The 20,104-nt window shown below is 49.8% G+C and overlaps 1 protein-coding gene across 1 annotated transcript in view; it reads left to right on the top strand.

Moving 5' to 3' along the window:
- The window catches only part of Greb1 (growth regulating estrogen receptor binding 1), a 69,096-nt gene that overhangs the window by 15,949 nt on the left and 33,043 nt on the right, over nt 1-20,104 (top strand). The window contains exons 5-15 of the mRNA XM_029541192.1: nt 780-923; nt 3,240-3,368; nt 7,047-7,160; nt 7,556-7,699; nt 9,705-9,890; nt 12,640-12,990; nt 14,258-14,386; nt 15,118-15,246; nt 15,956-16,153; nt 16,767-16,947; nt 18,449-18,644. Coding sequence (XP_029397052.1) covers nt 780-923; nt 3,240-3,368; nt 7,047-7,160; nt 7,556-7,699; nt 9,705-9,890; nt 12,640-12,990; nt 14,258-14,386; nt 15,118-15,246; nt 15,956-16,153; nt 16,767-16,947; nt 18,449-18,644 — 1,901 coding nt within the window. The remainder of the gene's footprint in view (nt 1-779; nt 924-3,239; nt 3,369-7,046; nt 7,161-7,555; nt 7,700-9,704; nt 9,891-12,639; nt 12,991-14,257; nt 14,387-15,117; nt 15,247-15,955; nt 16,154-16,766; nt 16,948-18,448; nt 18,645-20,104) is intronic.

The following is a 20,104-nucleotide window of genomic DNA, read 5'->3' as shown; positions in this document are numbered from 1 at the left end:
CACTCAGCCTCGCTTGTATCCCTATCCTCTGTGTCAGCTGAGGAAGAGCAAGGGCATCGTCCTGCCCTGGGTGGTGGAGCGTGCCCAAGAAGGAACTTCCCGGAAGTAGTCGGGGGAGCTGTCCTTTACCCCCTACTTTTCTGAACCTCCTGGAATCTTCCACACAAGTTCTTTGAGTGGAAGGAAGAGGTCCCGGGTGTGAGTGGCTGCATGTGTGCGGGCTGTTCCTCTTTTCCTCTCCTTCTCCCCCACCTCTCGTTTTCTCTTCGTCCTTTGCTTTATTCTGTGACTGCTTAGCAAGTTCCCGCTATGTATCAGGCAGCTCCCAGGCTCCGTGGATGAAGCTGCTCTTCCCCCTGGGTCCAGTTCTCTAGCTTGCTCACAGGTCAGAGCTGTTGCTGGGGTGGGGGAGGGGCAGGGTTTATGAAAGAAGATGTGTAGGGGTGGAGGGAGGTGCTGCCTAGCCTGTGCCCTGAGGCGTTACTCTGTCTCCTAGGATGTTAAGCACAGAGCCGAGATAGCTCGGTTTCCTAAGTTGTATTACTTGCTCCTCCCCCTGGACACTTTATTCTCCCTGTGGATAGAGCCGCGGCCCTTAGGCAGGGAACATGGCACTTCTGCCCTGCAACACACAGAAACAGCGACTAGCGTGGCACCAGCATCCTTTATAAGTACTCTTGTGCCCCTCTCTCCTATAGACAGTTCCGCTCCAGGAAGTCATTCTGCAGCCATTGGAGAAGAGCCAATTAGATTTCACACGTGCTTCTTGTTTCCCTTAGAGTTCAGAGGACGGCAGAACTCCACCAACACCTGCTCCAGTTCTCTCTTCCCACCGCTGGAGAGCTCGGGGTCCCTGGCTGCCTTCCCCACTGAGCCTGTTCCTGGGACAAACCCCAGTGTCCCAGTGGGAGCTCAACAGGCAGGTGAGACCTCAGAGTGGTGACCCAGGTGCTAAAGCCACACCCTGGTGTCAGCATCCTTCAAAATAAAGAAAGACAACGTTGCGTGTTGTCTCATTCTATGTCATCTTGAGTTTGTTAAGTTTCACTTTGTATGTTGCTGTTCTGTGTCACTTTGAATCTGTAAGTTTTAGTAAGGTGTACATGTTGGCTTTCATGGGAAGACTTGCCTGCTTCCTGTTTGATAAGGGATGTGATTCCCCAGGGGTGGGATCCCATATCAAGAGAACAGCTGCATACTCAGTTCACTGGATGACAAGCACCAAGCCAACATTTCAAGTGGGTTTCTAGCAGGGTCTGCGGTTAGATCCGGTCATTTATTCCATGATGGGTATGCCTATTCTGTGTGTGCACCTCACTAAGACTCACCATGCCCTGTGAACAGTGGCATGTTTGGAAAATGGAGGCTCATGGAGGCTGAGGCTTGCCCAGGACCTCACAGGGATGGGGGGGTCGGAGGGGAGGCAAGTTTGCACATCAGGTGTTTCTGTTCCGCACATGTGGCCCTGACCATCACACAGAAGATGTCCCGTAAGTAAGCATGAGTGCTGTTGCCTAGAGATGTCGGCCTTTCTGAGGAGTCAAAGGCCACTGGTGGTTTTCATTCCTCCTACCCAGAAAGTCGGTGTGGTATATTGCCCAGGGAGCAGGGCCGGTGTCCTGGGCTCTGCTCTAGCACCCATCTGTCACTGTGGCTGGAACATGCTGTCCTCCCGAGGCTCTAGGCTCCCTTCCACGGCTGACCTGTGACCTCTTCCTCCAGTGTCCAGGCCCTTCACTCCCCTTTTCACTGTGGACTGGGGAACCTGCTATTTTTGTGCCTAAGTACCTGGCGTAGAGGCCAGCGCCACCATCCATGCTGAGTGGCTGTACAATTCACTTAACTCTGGGAACTTAACTCCTTCCCCTGTGTAAACCTGGGGGTCCTTCCCCATCTAGCTCACAGAGTGAGCTAAATGAGGTTATAGCGTCAGCATCCCCCAATGGTACTTGTTCCCTGCCAGCTCTGTTCCATGTCCTGGATGTTTATCCACCTGGGTCCTTCACACAGCAGCTCTGCCAGTTGCTACCCTGAACCCCATTCTATGGAGGGAACACAGAAATTTGGAGAGGATCAGTTAGTAGTGTCTCAGGTCACACAGCTCATAAGCAGTGGGACTGTGGTTTGGACACAAGGTAGTCAGTCCCAGAACCACATTCTAACTGTCACAGGGCACTGCCCCTACATGTTTCTTCTACTTAAAAGCATTCCAGACTATTCCAACCAGTGGAAGCCTCCTTATGACAGAATCCATGGTTGTCCCCAGAATTATTCCCAAGACTTAGGGAACCTGAGCTCTCTAAGTAGCTCAGATGCAGTCAGTAACCCACCTGCCAGTCTTCCCTGATTTATTTTTTGTTTTCTTTTGTTTTTGAGACAGTTTTTCTGTATAATCCTGTCTATCCTGGAACTCACTCTGTAGACCAGTCTGGTTTCAAACTCAGCAATCTGCCTATCTCTGCCTTCCAAGTGCTGGGATTAAAGGCATGTGCCACCACCAACCAGCAAGGGAAGACATGAACGTGGCTGTATTTTGATATAAACTGAACTCCAGAAGTAGAGGAAGCTAAGAAGCAAACAAGCATCCATCTCAGATGTGGGGATGTGCGGCGTTAGGAAGCCTGGCCACACATGTACCCAGGTCCTTCCTTTAGCCACACTAGACCCACTGGGGTGAAAGCAAAGGTTCATGACATCTGTATGCTCATGCTTGTATGTGTCTGTCTGCTCACATGTTCATATGTGAGCAGGAACATGTATGTATTTCTAAGTGTGCATACATGCATTGGTGTATATTGGTTCCTTGTATATTTGTGTGTTTATTAAGTATGTCTCTGTGCACTTGAATGTGTAAACAGGAGAACAGGCATATGTTCCTATATGCATACCTGTGCATGTGTGTATGTTTGTGAAGTTGGAAGTGTGTTTGCATTCCTATGTGAACATGTATGTCCATATGGGAAAGAATGTGCACACAAGTATGCATGTGTTTCTCTATGCACATGTGCATGTGTATGTGGGTTTTTTTAGTGTGTAAGCAAATGTGCATGCATGGATGCATGTATGTATCCGTGTGTGTGTGTGTGTGTGTGTGTGTGTGTGTGTGTGGTGTGTTCATGTGGCAGAATCACTATGTGAGGATCCCTACTTTCCTGATGGGACTCACCAGCACAGAGCTAGTATATTTCTCTCCAGTGCAGCCTGTGGTCTGACCCCCTTTCCATCCTTTCTGCTTTCAGGACCGGCCTCTGATCACCCCTCAGTGACCATGGCAACAGGTCTGGCTGTCTTCAATGGCAAGGACTCCCCCAAGCACCCACAGCTGGTGAAGAGCAGTCTGTCTGCCCTGCCGCGCCCCTCAGCCTTAGGTAGTGCTGCTGACTCTGGGGGTGCTGGGGCCCTTCTTTTCTTGAGGCCTGGGCCAGAGAGGGCATGGGAGCTATGGGACTGGAGGCATGGAGTCTCCAGAGTCTAATGTTGCATTAGTGAGCATCAGGAAAAGTGTTACATGTCCTTCGGTCTCTGCCTGAGCCAGTGCTGTGGGAGGCATCACGTGTGCTGAGGGGCAGTGAGGGCTCTGTGCTGATGGCAGGTGACCTCTTCTGAAGTAGGTGTCAGGAGGATTGGGAGTGTTGATGTCAGAACAGATAAGAGTGAGCTCAGGGCCCAGCTCTGTCTTGTAAGCCGCAGGACCACCCTGAGAACAGTAAGAGGCTCTCTAGAGGCTGCATGGAATCACTGTACATCTGGGAGATCATTGAATGATACTGGTGATGGTTGTCAGCATCAGCCCGCCACGGAAGCTTGTCTGCCTGGTTAATACCTGGGGGAGGAGATAAATGAGTGCCAGAGACCTGTGGGAGGAAGTGGGCAAAGAGACCTGGGGACTGTCTTCAGACTCCAGTCCAGTGCTCTCCCACCATCGCTGTTCCTAAGGACACGTTCCTAGGGACAAGACTTCTCTGCTTTCAAGCTTTCTGACAGCAAGTCTTCTCTGCACCCCTTCTCTTCTTGCTTTGTCCCTCCCTCCTCCCCTGACCCTGTGAACATGGCTGAGCTGGCGCTTAGGGTCTGAGACACTACACTGGAAGGACCCTTAGAAAACGTCCATCCTAGGAGTGGGGTTGCAGCTCATGGGTAAAGTGTGGTGCCTGAGTTTTATTTTTACCACCGAGGAAGAGACTGAGATCCAGAGAAACACCCTGGGTTGGAATATAATTCTGTTGTGCCTGGAGGCTTCTCTGGTCAAAAGCTGTAGATGCAATCCTCCTGCCTCCCCCCCCCCCCGCACCCCTGGATCCTAGACTCTTCAGTCTTGACTAGCTTCCACATTCCTGGAGCCTTTATCACTCCCCACCCTACCCTGAAGACTCCCACCTTCCTCCTCCAGGGGCTGTTTCTCCTCCAGGTGCTGATGCAGCAGCGGCAGAAACGAAGGCCGGCCCTTGGTCATCAGGACAGGAGGTCCCTCGGCATCCATGGCTTTCCCCCGAGCTTAGCTAGATGTCATACAACTTAGTCCTGGTGTCATACAACTCACACCTAAGACAACAGTGCTCCAGCTCTGCTCAGCCTGGGCCCGGACCTTGGCTTCGGGCAGTGGCCTACAGAGGCTCCTTCAGGATTGGACTTGAACTTCTCCAGCCTACTTTGTGGAGTTGTGTGGGGAATGGAGATCTTTCAACTCTGGACTGCTGGAGCCTTAAAGATCTTCAGGGATCAGCCCGTTGAACCCCATTCTCCGCCTTCATCTGTTTATGGCCTTGGTGGCTCAACATGATGTCCACACTCTGTCCCATCTTTCAGTGCCTAGCCCACCTCTGTTAGATGGTCTTTAGAGCTCAGCTCAGGGCCACAGTCTCCTCTCCCATAAAAGAATTCTTGGAGTCCCAGCAACCTACTGTAACCTTTGACTTTTCAAAGTACCTTGGAGTCCCAGCACACGGCTCTGGTGAGCCTGACAGAGAGAGGGACTAAGTCAGAGACTTGAGCACAGGCATATATATCAGAGCTACCATGCCTTCTGTCCTTGGGGGGAAGGGACATTGTAGGACTGACACTCGCTGCTCTCAGTGAAATGCTGCCCCCGGTGGAGGATATGAACTAGGAGCCTTGTCTCAGAGGAGGGTCGGGCTCTCAAGTTGCAGAGGACCAGAAGCTAAAAGTCCTGAACTTCCTCCTCAGAAATGCCAAACGGGGTCCCCTCTACCAGATATGTTGGCATCTGATGTTTTGAGAGTACTTACTGGTGAAGAGTCCCAGCAGAGGCATTTCCGGTTGACCTTCTGGAGGAGGAAGAGACTCCGCAGCTCCAGCCCTGCCCTCTAGTAGTTCAGAGCCACTTCCTAGAGGAGCCAGCGGTCCTCTCCGAGGAGCTCTCCCTCTGTTTCTGGGGCTAGTGTTGTGCGAGGTGAACACCAGGTGCAGAGGTAGAGCCCTATCTCGGAGGCAAAGGAGCCTGCTGGCTTGAAAGGGCGCTGTAGGGAAAGTACTGCATGCCTTGTAACCCCGCGCTACTTTGTTTCTCTTTATTTTCTTCTGCTTTGGTCTGTCTGGTGAGGAGGTTGTATTTGAGGTCCCTTTGGAGGGACTCTACAGCAGTCAATCTCAAACTGCCACAGGCTTCAGTAAAACCCGGGCACTAGTGACAGCATGTGCACTCTTACTGTCACCTCAGAGGCCCCCTGTGGTAGCTCTAAGGAGAGCCTAGCAGAGACAGCTTGGATGAGCATCCTCCAGGTCTCTGTATACTCTGCTTCCACTGAAGGAGCTGTTAGCCTCAGCCTGGGTTCACATCACCCGGGAGCTCCAGGTATCAGAATGACTTGCTCCCCACATGCTGAGCTTCATGAGTTCCTTGGAATAGATTTGTGCTCGGACAGACAGGTTTTTGTTTGTTTGTCTTGTTTTTAAAGGCAGAGTCTCACCATGTAGCCCTAGCTGGCCTGGAACTTACAATGTAGACCAGGCTAGCCTTGAACTCAACAGAAATCTGCCTGTCTTCTGGGTGCTGGGATTAAAGGCATGCACCGCCGCCCTTGGCTAGGTGGTTTTAAAAGTGTCCAGAGGAATTTAAAGTGCAGCAGGGTAGAGACAAGGGGCTCTAGAGATGAGAAAATTTGTGTCTGGATTTTCAAGAAAATATGGTGGCCTGTTCTTGGTACTTTGAATAGTTTACAAATAGATTTAAGTCACGAGCATGCTGCCATTAGAGTGGGCAGAAACTCACATGCAACGGTGGGTCCAATCTCTGGTCTTGCTTTTTAACATGTGACATTAGCTGTCCAGGTTGGATGGGGGTGTCGGTGGGGTTGGAGGGCAGGAAGGGGGTGTGCAGGTGGATCAGCACTGCCCTCAAGTGGCAAAACTGTGTTGGTGCACTGAGTGCTGGACGTTTGGGTAATAGGAGGTTGATGCTGGTGGCTGCAGTTTATTGAGCCCAAACCCTTGACTGAGCGTTTCTTAGCTTGTATTCTCTCTACTTCTGATTAGACCACTTTCTCAGTAGATTTTATTATTATTTTGGCCATTTTTAAAAAAATGCATCTGGGCTGGAGAGATGGCTCAGCGGTTAAGAGCGCCGACTGCTCTTTTGAAGGTCGTGAGTTCAAATCCCAGCAACCACATGGTGGCTCACAACCATCTGTAAGGAGATCTGACGCCCTCTTCTGGAGTGTCTGAAGACAGCTACAGTGTACTTACATATAATAAATAAATAAATCTTTAAAAAAAATGCATCTTAGAGAGATGCATCCTAAACGCAACTGTGGAGTGAAACATTAATTTATAAACATCGACAGGGTGTTTCCTTTTGCCTAGAGACTTGACTAGAGCTTAAAATCCATTGTAAGGCTGTGGTTTTAAAAATTACCAAGGGTTAAGGATTATAGCTCAGTGTTAGAACATCTGCCTAGCATGTACAACAAGGTCCTGGATTTGAGCCCTACCTTTGTAAACAAAACAGATGGGCACTCCAAATCAGGAAAGGTTTTTATTGATGCCAGTTTCCAATGGTGGCCTAACCCATGCTCTTAACTATTGTCTAGGTATCTTGCCAAACTCTGGGCCTCCCAAAAAACGGCACAAAGGGTGGTCCCCAGAGTCTAAATCAACCACGGATGGTGGCTTCATTCAGGGTGGCAGCAACAGAGCCAAGCACGGTAAGTGGCTAAGGCCTTGTCCAAATCCTAAAGTTGGGTACCAGTGGTGGTGGCCTGCTAGCAGCATGTGTGCATATGTGGGCAGGGAGATGAATGAGGGGGTTCTGGGCAGCCGGACCCTGGCATAGCAGAAGGGCTTCTTCTCATGTTCCTGCTGCTTCCTAAGGTCTAGACTCCTGTGACACTTCTGTATTAGCCCCTGATCTAGCAAGGTCTCCAAGCAGCTCCTCAGCTGATGGTGTGGACAGTGTTTATTGGCGGGGAAGGTGGGGATGAATGAGCCCACAGGTTTATGAGTATGGAGGCAGCAGTTTTGCGGGCGGGTGGATGTTGGGTGGGCTGGGGACAGATGCTTCCTTGGCTATGTCTTACTAATCTGCTTGCTGTGTTCCTAGAAGGTACCAGCATACCTTGTGTGCCCCAGGCTGGCTTGGTGGGACCAGCTTCAGTCACCTTCCCGGTGGTGGCCTCCGGTGAACCAGTGTCTGTTCCAGACAACTTGCTGAAAATATGCAAGGCCAAGCCAGTGATATTTAAAGGCAAGTACAGGTGTGCACCCAGCGGTAGAGGTAGGGAAGCGTGCAAGGACTCCCACACAAAACTGTGACCGCCTCTCGGTCCGAGTCCAAAGGCATCTTCCTGAGCCAGTCTGAACGCTATCCAGGGCAATGATCAAATGAAGGAGACCCAATGACACAGTTCGTCCCAGCAGGGGCATAGTGACACTACCCAGGACACTTGCTGCTCGCTCATCTGCTGTCCTTTCCTTCATTCTCTCTGTTTCACTGAACCCCTGTTGCACTCGCCCAGCTACTGCCGAGGACTCGGGAGATGGACAAAGCAACCCCGTGGCTTGGTTCCATTGTCACCCAAAGCTACCAGTCATTTTGGATTGTGCAGCAGCATTCAGACATGGTCACTGTTCTAGAAGCATTAGAGAAGATAGGATTTGATCTCTTCTGTGTGGTGGCTAGTGTAGTTACACGGAGGTAGCATTGTAGCTCAACTGAAGAAATCCTTTTGGAGCTAGAGATTTTGTAACAGGGAGCGGTGTGCAGATTCAGCAAGCAGTTCCTGAGCCCGCTGGGGTGGACAGGACCACACGTCTGCTTCCTTAGTTGTACGTTTGGCATCTTGTTTCTAGGAAAAGAGGTGTAAACAGGAAAATGTCAGAAACAGAAGCTGCTCATGTTATAGCCTTCTTTCCTAAAAGAAACCAGCACCCCCAACCTCAGGAACAAAAATACGACACAATATTCAGAAAGGAGAGTACAATTCTGACCTTCAGTGCCTTGGCCTTCCATGGGGCCCTGAGGCTCACCTTCCATCATGGTCTTTCATGCTGTTCTGTGGGTGAGAGAGGCCGAGGCCGTAGAACTGAGACAGGCTGCAGGACTCAGAGGTGGACCCCAGCACCTGTGCTGGGCAGGATGGCTCATGAAGGGAGCCACACAGACCCACATCTCACACTGAGCAAACTCAGTGCAGAGCCTCTGCTTTGCTCGAGCGCGCCCCCTTCCCTGATCCCCACCTAGGCTTCCCGGCCCGGCCAGCAGCTCTGTAACTTAGCTTTCATCCGGTTCTCAGGGGGGGGCTTCCAGCAGCCCCTTGCATGACAAGCGTGGCATCCCTTTCCTAAGGTAGCCACATTGCTGCTTGTAAGCTGGTATATTTGTGCCGTCCAGTTGATCCCACACCTCAGCGTTAGAGGGGACTGAACAGAAAGTCGGATTCACAGGCTTGCCCCAGAGACAGAACATACCTAAATTCTGAAACTTGGAGATGTGGGTGGGGCCAGCACGTGTCTTAGCAAATCTGTCACACTTTGAGTATGAGAAAGTTTTTCTCAGGAAGTGGCTCATGGAGTCCCATAGTGAGAATCAAAGAGAGATATTCATTCTCATCACGACTGACCATTTAACATCTCCCCATTGTGCAAAGGCTTCGAGAAGGTCAAGTTCTTGCCTAAGGTCATGCAGCCAGTGATGACAAAGAAGGTGTCAGACACCTGCTTGGGCAGGTGTACCCTAAGAGCATCAGGAGGATTCTAACATCCATTCCAGCATTCCTCAAGGCTGTTCTCTTTCTAGGTCTTTGGGTCTAGACACCGACCTGTTTTGTTAACTCTGCTAGATTAAGATCCTTGGGAGGGTGTAAGGCTTGGTGGTGGGACACGGAGTCTGGTTAACAGTCCTCACTGTGACACACATGCCAGCTGTTTCAAGGCCACTGGCATTTGGTTCTGGGCAAGCTTCTTTAATTTGGGCTTGAACTTGCTCAGCTGCAAAATAAAGGGATTGGGCGGCATGAACAAGTAAATACCCTGCCTCTGGCTAGACATGACAGATGACATTTTGTCCTAGGTTCTAGGAGGGAAAAATAGGTATACACAGCAGGGACTGTAGCAGGTCTGAGATTTCTCAGAAAAGGAGCCTCGGAAAGACCTAAGAGCTCCCCTGGTGCTTATGCTCAGGGGAGCTACAGTGGTACCTCACCAAAGAGGAGCACAAGACCAGTTGCTGAATGTGTCATCTTCTCCTCTAGGCCATGGCAACTTTCCCTACCTCTGTGGAAACCTGAATGATGTGGTCGTCAGCCCCCTGCTGTACACCTGCTACCAGAACTCCCAGTCGCTTGCCAGGGCCTATGAGCAACACGGTGCCTCCACCATGCAGCCCATATCTGAGGAGACACAACTGTTGTTGACCGTCTACTACCTCGTCCAACTCGGTGAGCCTGTGTCCAGCTGCTGGTTAGGGACGACTCTCCCGGGGAGGACCAACTAGACTCAGGAGGTCAGAGAAGAATATGAAGAGCGGGTTTGTCCCGCCCTTCCCAGGGAGGGGTCAGCAAACAGAAGGGTGTAATCAACAGAGTGGTTCTGAGACTGTTCACTTACCTGCTGGTCCATAGCTCCAGACGCAAAAGACACAGGTGAGGTCGCCAACACTCGGCCCCCAGAGGGAGTCAGCTCAGCCAGACAAGAGGAATAAGAGGGAACTTGATGGGATGTGGGCATGGGGAGGTCCATGTAGGGTCATCAAGAAAGGCCTTGACCACCAGAAGGAACAGCCTTCTGGAGAGCTGAGGAGAGAGCAGAGGTGGGGGTGTGTAGGTGGGTGGGAGCAGAGGTCAGGAGCTGGCTGTGGGTAGGAGCACAGGTGGGGGTGTCTGGGGTGAGAGAGGACAGAAGGTGTGTGTGGGGTCGGTGAGTGTCACGGAATAAGTGGGAGATTTGTTGGTTACTTCCAGTTGTATTGCTCAGAGGTTTCTTTTTCTTTTTTTTTCTTTTTTTGGTTTTTGGTTTTTCGAGACAGGGTTTCTCTGTGTAGCCCTGGCTGTCCTGTAACTCACTTTGTAGACCAGGCTGGCCTCAAACTTAGAAATCCNCCTGCCTCTGCCTTCCAAGTGCTGGGATTAAAGGTGTGGGCCACCACTGCCCGGCTAGGACTGAGAGTTCTTAAGTTCCATGGATGCTAAGGCCAAAGATATAAATTCAGGAAATACAGCCTTGGTTTCTTGGTGGAAGTGTCCAGGCCAGCTGTGACCCACTGTAAGCAGTCACTGGTGGACATTGAGGAGCTCAGGTTTGACCCTCAATGCTCAGGTAGTCAGAGGCTCAGTGGTGAGGAGGTTCAAGATGGAGGCACGGGATGGCCAAGGTTCTGGCAGACCCAGCATCAGGTCTCTCTGAGGTTCCTTCCCAAGATCCACGTATCTATCAACTGTCATAGCTCCATCCAGGTTCCAGCCTCACCATCACCATCCTCCCCCATGTTTGTGAGAACCATGGACCAGCCCACACATTCTTTCTCCTTGTCTAGAGACAAGGGGTATGACGGCTAATCTGCCTATTATAATCTGATTATCTACTTCAAATCACAATCAGAATTATCTAATAAAAATAAAGACAGGAGGGCCAGTGAGATGGCTCAGGGGGTCAAAGTGCTTGCCATCAAACCTGAAGATGAGTTTGATCCTGGAACCCACATGATGGAAGGAGAAAATGTTCAGTTTTGACCTCCACACATGTTCTCTAGCATTTACAAGAAGTAAATGGGAAAATAAGTGAAACTATATATAGGCCCATTGTATTAAACTCTGGCACAGCCCCGAGCTGCTAGTACAAGCTGCCTTTTACAGGTTGGGGAGTTGTAATAGGCTTGACCAACCTTTTGACATTTGCAACAATAGTGTTGTCACGACAGACTGGGGAACGGTTTTCAGAGGTTTTAAAATAGCAAAAGTAGCACGGTCTTTTAAGAAAGTTTATGATGTTTGTGTTGGACTACATTCATAGCTGTCCTGTGCGCAGGGCAGCTAAGGTCTCATAGCTGGTATTCGGATAACTGGGTGAAAGTCTCATAACCTCCCTTCCAGTTCCTCAAAGGCAATATTAGACTAGGACACCCAGATAATTCACAAAGGAAAACACCCATAGAGACTTAAAAAAATGACCTTACCAGTCATTGAAGAGAGAGCTATGAGCAATGGATCATTTTTCCCCTCAGTACCCAGGGGATGGTACCCACGGATGCTGAGTCTACTGGACCAAAGTTGCCACACCAGAGTTGCCGGAGGAAGTTGACTTTTGAGAATTCAATCATAGGCTTTCTATTGCTGTGATAAAACACCATGGCCAAAAGCAACATGGGGTGGAAAGAGTATATTTCAGCTAACAGTTTTTATATCACAGTCCATCACTGAGGGAGGTCAGGACAGGAACTCAAACAAGGCAGGTACTGATGCAGAGGCCAGGAACAGTGCTGCTTACTGGCTTGCTCGGCTTGCTTTCTTATACCATCCAGGACCACCTGCTTAGAGGGAGTACTATCCACAATGGGCTAGGCCTTCCCACATCAATCACCAATCGAGAAAATTGCACCATAGGCAGGCTTGCCCAGCAGCCAGGGCAATCTAGTGGGTGTATTGTCTCAATGGAGGTTCCTTCTTCCCAAATGACTCTAGCTTGCGTTAAGTTGACATGAAACTATCTAACATGCCTGCCTAGGAAGAGACATGGTGAACTTCAGACACACATTTTAGAAGTACCTACAGAGGAATTGCTTGAAGAAATACAGAGTCTTCAGTAGCTACAAGGATGACCAAGTAGCCCCTACACACGAGAGTCATTTGCACCCATCAGCAGTGCTAGGCAAGGAGACCATAACATGGAAATCTGTTTGTAGGGTGGTGGTTAAAAATCAAGTTGAGTACCCACGATCCTTACAGTAGATGGAGAGAAAGATACATGTTTCTTCTTTATGAACTTTCAGGATGATGGGTTTATGGCTGGCTTCATTTTATATTCTCTATTCTCCAAGCCTTGGTGACTTGACATCACTATTTCAGGCTGTGTGATTCTAAGTGTGCCTGCATATTCTGGGATTCGTGCATGAAGCAGCATTGGTGGCAAGCTGCCTGTGCACCTGCCGTGCAGGCGCTGACGTCATTTCTCTGCCGCCACCATGTCTTGCAGCTGCGGACCAGGTGCCGCTGATGGAGGACCTGGAGCAGATCTTCCTGCGCTCCTGGCGCGAATCACACCTGACAGAGATAAGGCAGTACCAGCAGGCGCCTCCACAGCCCTTCCCGCCGGCCACTGGCACAGCCGCACCTGTGACTTCTGCACAGTTGCCCTGGCTGGCCGGCCTGGCCGCCAGCTCCTGCAATGACAGTGTGCATGTTATTGAGTGTGCTTACTCCCTGGCCGAGGGCCTCTCTGAGATGTTCCGGCTGCTCATCGAGGGGAAACTCTCCAAGACCAACTACGTGGTCATCATCTGTGCCTGCCGGAATGCCGCCATCGACTCCTGCATTGCTGTCACAGGTGAGTCCTGGCCACCCGTTGGCCAGTGGGAAAGCCACACTATTGATTGCCCAGTCTCTAAAAGAGTGGGTCCCCTTCTTTCGTGTTTGGGGTTCTGGGTTGCAGGGGCAGTTTGTCCCTTAGTCCATGCTGGTGGCTTTAGAAGGCAGCCTTGGTCTCCGCTGCTCATTTCTGGAAACATGATTAGTTATAGACATGTCTGCTATCAGTGGCTGGGTTAGCATTGCCCATTTAATTCCCGGAGAGATTGGGGCCACAAAATCTGACTTCGAAAAAAGAAAAACAAACAAACAAACAAACAAAAAACCCCCACTTACACCACCACCCTGGCCCCCAGTTATTTAAGGACCAGACTGAGATAAGAAACAATGATAAGAAACTTTGCTTAGTTAAGTATTAAAAATTTCCCTGAAAGCCTACTGTGTGCAGCCATTGCTCCTGGGGCTGAGGCTCAAGATGGCATGCTGGAGGGAATTTCCTTGGTAAGACAAGCACCAAGCACACAGGCTTTTGGGGTGGGGGAAACACGCTGTTCTTTTCAGTGGTTTAATTTATTTCTATTTTATGTGCATTGGTGTTTTATCTGTATGAGGATGTCAGATCCCCTGGAACTGGAGTTACAGACAGTTGAGAGCTGCCATGTGGGTGCTGGGAACTAATCCCAGGTCCTCTGAAAGAGCAGCCAGTGCTCTTAACCACTGAGCCATCTCTCCAGACCCCTTGGGGTGCTGTTTTTATTCATAAATGGTATATATTTTCAACCTAATGTTTTTGTATCATTTATAATGAACAGTGCATATTGGTTCTACACAGCATCTTGGTAGTTTCTTAACATTCTCTGCTCTTAAACTGATTGGTCTCTCTTAATTCATTTTCTGGGTGTGAGTCCCACCATCTTTAATAAGCCTATGCTTCCGCACTGTGTCCAGCACTATCGCCTGTGTTCCGTGAGGCCAGCATTGATGTTAACCATTTGGGACCAATGAGGATGGTGGGTCTGGAAGGCTAGGAGACTCGTCTGTGCCACACAGCTGGTGGTGGCATACAGAGTCAGGCCCAGGGGTTTTCTCTAAGTGATACTGGCCTTTGTATTATTCCCCCTCTCCCCCCACCCCTGCCCTTTGATCAAGGCATTGCAAGCCTTCTATTCACTTCTTTGTGAGGCATGGTGCTGATGCTTGGGGTATATCAGACCTCCTGTCACCTAAGAACTCATGCTGAGGGTCCAATGACAAGTCTTTTTGTTTGTTTGTTTTTTACTTTTCAGGGAAATACCAAGCCCGCATTCTCTCTGAGAGCCTCCTCAGTCCTGCCGAGTACCAGAGAGAAGTTCACTACGAGCTGGTCACTGGCAAAGTGGACTCCCTAGGGACCTTTTTTAGCAGCCTCTGTCCAGGTAAGCTTCGAGGCGAGTGTGTGTGCACACACTGAAATGACATAAACGTGGAGGGGAGGTTGCTGGGCTCCCCCGCCCCTGGGATCTGTTGCAGCTAAGCTGTTGAATCTGCTTTCCCCATTCTGTGCTCTGACACGTCCTCTGCCTCCTCCACAGGGCAGTGCTTTTGGTTGTCTGTCTTCCTGCTCTGGCTATAGAGTACTAAAGTTGGGAAAAGGCTTTGTGCTTCCTCTGTCTGTCTGTCTGTCTGTCCATATCTTTTTATTTGGGACAGGGTCTCCCTTTATAGCCTCACTTCAAGTGTTCAGTAGCTCTGTCTCGTCATCTGAGATGCTGGGATTACAGGGATGGGACTCAGCACATGGCTTGCCCTGTGTTTAGCACCGTTTTGTCTTTATCTCTGTGGCTTATTCAGTCACTCAGATCCACCACCCACTCCAGCTTCTGGTCCCTCAGGAGTCCTTCAATGCTCCTTAAGAAAGCTCTATGAACCAATCGTTGTCTGGGAAGGCTCAAAAGACCTTCTCTTCTGATCTTAAGTATCCTATTTTTGTTTGGTCCCGTCCCCTGTGGAGCCATGGTGTATTCCACCTTGTGGATACAGTTTCTGGTTAGGGAGACCGTGCCTTCTCCACACATGACTTCAGGCCAAGAGCAGACACAGTAGCTGGTCCAGGTTTGTTGAATTTCTCCGAGATGCAAAACCCACTTCTGTTCTCTGTTTTGGGCAGAGGGTGACATTGACATTTTGCTGGACAAATTTCACCAGGAAAATCAAGGCCATGTCTCTTCCTCATTCACTGCTTCCTCTACCAAGAAAACAGCTGTGCTGGATGCCAGTGGGGTTCCGGTGTGCACAAGTGAGTGGTGAGGAGGGGCACAGGTAGGCACAGCAAGTGACGGACGGAGAGGACACAGTTGGGCGTAGTGTGAGTGACGGAGGGAATGGCTGTCGTGTGCACAGGCAATGGTGGCTTGTGTGTAAGTGTGCCCAGTGCGTGCTAGCAGGAGTATGCACAGTTGAGGACAGCGAGTCATAGAGCGAGGAGCCTCAGGTGCGTTCAGCACGAGATGAGGAAGCCTTCATGAATGGGTCTCAATTCTACAGCACTTGTCCAGAAATTTTGAGACCTTGAAATTTCCAAGGGGCACCTGGAAGGCAGGCTGTATCCTTAGCATTAAAACAGACCTTCTGCCAGTTTAAAAACGGGAGGTTTGGATGCAAGGTCATCCTCTCTTCTTATGTTTCTTCCTGCCAATTCTGTTCCCCCCAGTGCACTGTTTCATTCAGATAAGGGTTTAAGGAGCCAAGATCATTGCTTTCCCTTCCAGGGAACGTGATGCTCCTTCCACAGTCTAGTGTCATTGCCTGAGTGCTGTCTCTTTATTATCTGAAGAAGATGGATGTCTGAGAGGATGCCCCAGGGTCTGCCTGAGAGAGCATGCACTTGACTATGAGAGTGCCTCTCTTCTGGATTGCTTTGTGTGGCTAGGCCTCCCCTCCTGTGCTCTGGGACTCCTCCACCTCTAGCCGTGCTCACTGGGGATCCCTCGGGGCTCTGGCTGCAGGTTACCATCCGGAGCCACGGGGCATCCGGCCCTTTCAGCTGGCGGTGGCACAGAAGCTCCTCTCCCACGTGTGCTCCATCGCAGATTCCAGCACCCAGAATCTGGACCTGGGGTCCTTCGAGAAGGTGGACTTTCTCATTTGCATTCCACCGTCAGAGGTGACCTACCAGCAGACCGTGTTCCACGTCTGGCGTTCAGGTAGGGGGACCCTTCAAGGAGGTGTGAGGCCCGGGGGAGGGGCTTTGATCCACCCATGTCACAGAATGGATGTTGTCGCCATGCTTTGCTGTAGATGGATCAAGTGTTATCGTTTCCCATTTATCCAAAGACAGTGATTTTCCTCCTCAGGATTAAAAGTAGAGCCAATAGCTGGCTATCTTTTTTGCTATCTCTTCTGTTCTGTGACTGGCTGCTGCTGTCACTCAATGCAGTGTGTCTTACCTCCTCAGTGGCATGACGTTGGGCTTATGGCTTGAACCTGAGGTGGTTCTGTCAGGAGATTGGGCTTATGGTTTGAACCTGAGGTGGTTCTGTCAGGAGATTGGGCATTTCCCATCTCTTAGCGTTACCTGTTTGGGAGCTGTTGCTTCAGGGACTTGCTTAGCTGGCACCCGGGGAGGGGGACACTATGCACACAGCCAGACCTTTGCCCTGGGCTGAATTGTTTGGAGATACTCTCCTGCCCACGTATCTCTACTGTATGCCCTCCCGCTGTTGCCCTCTTCCGTCAGGGCAGGTCACACAGGCTGACCCACAGTGTGTTGGTGGTGAAGGGACCCAGGAGCTCCTGAGGTGTTCTACTATGTTACAGGGGTTCTGCTGGAGCTGGGCCTGGAGAAAGAGCCTGTGACCAAGCAGAGGGCGGAGCAACACGTTCTGAAACTAGACACGGAGGCCCAGGCAAGATTTAAGGCCTTTCTGCAAAACTCCTTCCAGAACCCACATACGCTCTTTGTCCTCATCCACGACCACGCCCACTGGGATCTAGTGAGGTCAGACCTCCTGGTCTGTGACGGTGACATATTTCTCCTTGGGGATGAGGGCACAAGACTTGAGCGAGGTACTGGGGCTCAGTGCTTGTAAGCAGAGGATGTGGGGGAGTTTTCCGCATCTTAGAGCTGTGTGTTATCCCCGAGACCACTCAGTGCAATCTCCAAGTGCTAAGGACTGAGTGTTGTAGAAGGTGGAGTCAAGAGCCAGGCCGGAGAACCAGGCCTTTAGCCAGAGCTTCCAAATTACAGCCTGAGGTTGTTGGGTGAAGCCCTTCCTGCTAGAACTCGGCTGAAATGATGGGTGGTGGGGCCCTTCCTGAAGGGCCATGCCTTTTATTCATTTGAAACGGCTCTCACCCTAGATGTGTATGAGGTTGCTCAGTTGGAGACTGCTGGTGGCTGATCACCTTGCTGGTGGTTGCCCTTGTAGCTGATCAGCTAGCCATCGCCTCTGGTGGCAGTGAGGAAGGAAGGACATTCCTGGACCAGGTCATACAGCAAGGCTTTGCTCCTTACAGATTGTAATTGTTTAAACTTGCCAGGGCCTGGGCAGTTGACAGTCTAGAATCCCTGTGTGTTTTTGGAGGAATGGAGCATCTGGAAGTGGTAGAAGCTGCTGTCTTCTGGTTCTTTCTTTTGGGGACAGGTGTCTCAGGTGCTGCCTGGAGCCCAGCAGATGAAGCAATGACTTCTTTATCCCCTAGATATAAGAGAGTGCCAAGGCCATTGTCTACCAAAGAAAGCTTGGGGCAGGCCTAGCTTCTGAGACCCCAGGTCCAAAATGTTTCCTATTCCGTTAATGCTGTCTTCTAAAATAATGTAGAATTTGTCCTCTTAAATTATCTTTGAATCATTTCAAGTCAATAAGACTTTATTTGACTTTGTAGATATTATTATTATTATTATTATTATTATTATTATTATTATCATTTTATTTGAGGCAAAACCTGGTCTCCTGTAGCCTAAGCTATCCTTGAACACAATACATTACCAAGGATGAATTTCCGACTTTCCTGCCTCCACCTGCCAGGCACTGGGATCACATGTGTGCACCACCATGCCCCGTTTTACACTGTGCTGAGGACAAATGAGGGCTTTGCACACAGTAGGCAAATGAGCACTCTACCAGGCAATGTCCTCTGTGCCTCAGGAGGACACTTGAAGGCTCATCTGGTCCCCTGAGTTTCCTCCCTTCCTCCCTCACATCCCCATCGCCTCTTGACACAGAACGAGGTTGGGTAGGAGCACACCCAGTATCATGCAAGAAGTCCACCATAGCTCCTTCCCAGATAGTCAGTTTTCCTGTATGTATCTATTGTTAGAGTCCCCGACAGATATAAAGTCTAGTCACTTTTTTATCCCTAGTCCTGGGCAGAGCAGTATGCGTCAACTGTAGGTGCCGTTGGGGAACTAGTTGTAAGTTTAATCAGCTGCCTTATCCTGGTAAGGTTCTCCAACCTTAGTAATTCTATTTAACATTTGTCTCCTTTTCTCTCCTCAGCAGTGCTGTTCATAACATCTACTCTCAAAGTGACCCATCTGTGGGGTTAGTGGACAGACTGCTCAACTGCAGGGAGGTGAAAGAGGCGCCCAACATTGTGACCCTCCATGTGACCTCTTTCCCATATGCGCTACAGACTCAGCACACCCTCATTAGCCCATACAATGAGATCCATTGGCCCATCTCCTTCAGTAATGTGAGTGTGGCTGGGCTGTGGTGTAACCAGTATACTTAAGTTTAGAGACCCTGGCTTTAGCAGAAGCCTTAGTCCGTTGGGAACGAGTGGCTTTCAGCTCCTTGGATCTTTGGTTTGGTCTGGGGTTAGATTTAAAGCCTCTCTGGATTTCAGGAGAAATTTCTGAAGCCCGTCTATGGGTTGACTTGACATTTTCCCCAGGAACTGAAGTTCTGAGTCTCAGAATAACATTCCAATGATTCTTCTCCTGGCACTGGATAAAGACATTGACGACGGAGCCCTGGGAGACAGGAGAGGTTTGCACTCCATGTGGAGTGGCTTGCTATACAGCCGTGATCAAAGCATTCTTTATCCAGAACTTCCTCCCTCTAGCCTGGGAGGCTTGCTTTAGCTGGTCACCAGTCACCATTTATGAAAGTAGATGCCCAGAGTTCTGCTCATTTGAGAATTCCATGGGCACACAAGGAATAAGTACCTTAGAATTCTGGATTTCTTTAGAATGCTTTAGTCTTCCCACAAACTCCCAAGGATATGGAGGCTTGGCCTTTGTCCCATGCCATCAGAATCAGTATTCCTTTTCTTTTCTTTTTCACTGTCTTCAGACACACCACAAGAGGACACCATAACCCATTACAGATGGTTGTGAGCTACCATGTGGTTGCTGGGAATTGAACTCCGGACCTCTAGAAGAGCAGTCAGTGTTCTTAACCACTGAGCCATCTCTCTCCAGCCCCAGAATCAGTATTTCTATGGCACTGCAAGTGCTTTATACCCATGAACTTATGCAAAAGTGCCAGAGGATCTTCTGATTTACAAATGCAAGAATGGGAAGAAAGGGCTGGGCCACTTGCATAGGACCCCTGTTGGGGGATGAACCAGGGACAGGCTCCTTGGCCCTAGTACTCGCCCTCTCCACTATTTGAGAGCAGGGTCACGCCTTTGCATTTTGAACAGTCTCTCCCAACTTTGCTTGGCCCAAGTTGGAGGAGTTCCTTCATTCATTTGGAAAGAATTTTATATCAGTGTAAGACACACTAGATAAAGTTGAGTTCACCCCTCCATCATCCACAACCATGAAGACATTGGGGACAAATGAATGGGAAACAAGTGGTGGGAACACCATCTTTGTTCTTTGCTCTAGTCCTGCAGACTGATACAAACTACTCACCCCCACGGGATCACAAGATCAGTACTGTTTAGAATCAGTGGTTCTCAACCTTCCTAATGCTGTGACTCTTTAATACAGTTCCTCATGTTGTGGTGACGCCCAATCCTAACATTATTTCATTGCTACTTTATAACTGTAATTTTGATACTGTTTTGAATTTAATATAAGTATCTGATATGCAGGATAATTCATGTGACCTCTGTGAAAGCATCATCCAACCCCTAAGGGGTTGTGACCCACAGGTTGAGAACCACTGGCTTAATCGTGATGTCAATCAACACTGTGCACAGAC

Source organism: Mus pahari, chromosome 7 (genome assembly GCF_900095145.1).
Source record: "Mus pahari chromosome 7, PAHARI_EIJ_v1.1, whole genome shotgun sequence".
Lineage (NCBI taxonomy): Eukaryota > Metazoa > Chordata > Mammalia > Rodentia > Muridae > Mus > Mus pahari.
The sequence above is the reverse complement of the archived record's forward strand: the minus strand, read 5'-3'. Positions and strand labels throughout refer to the sequence as shown.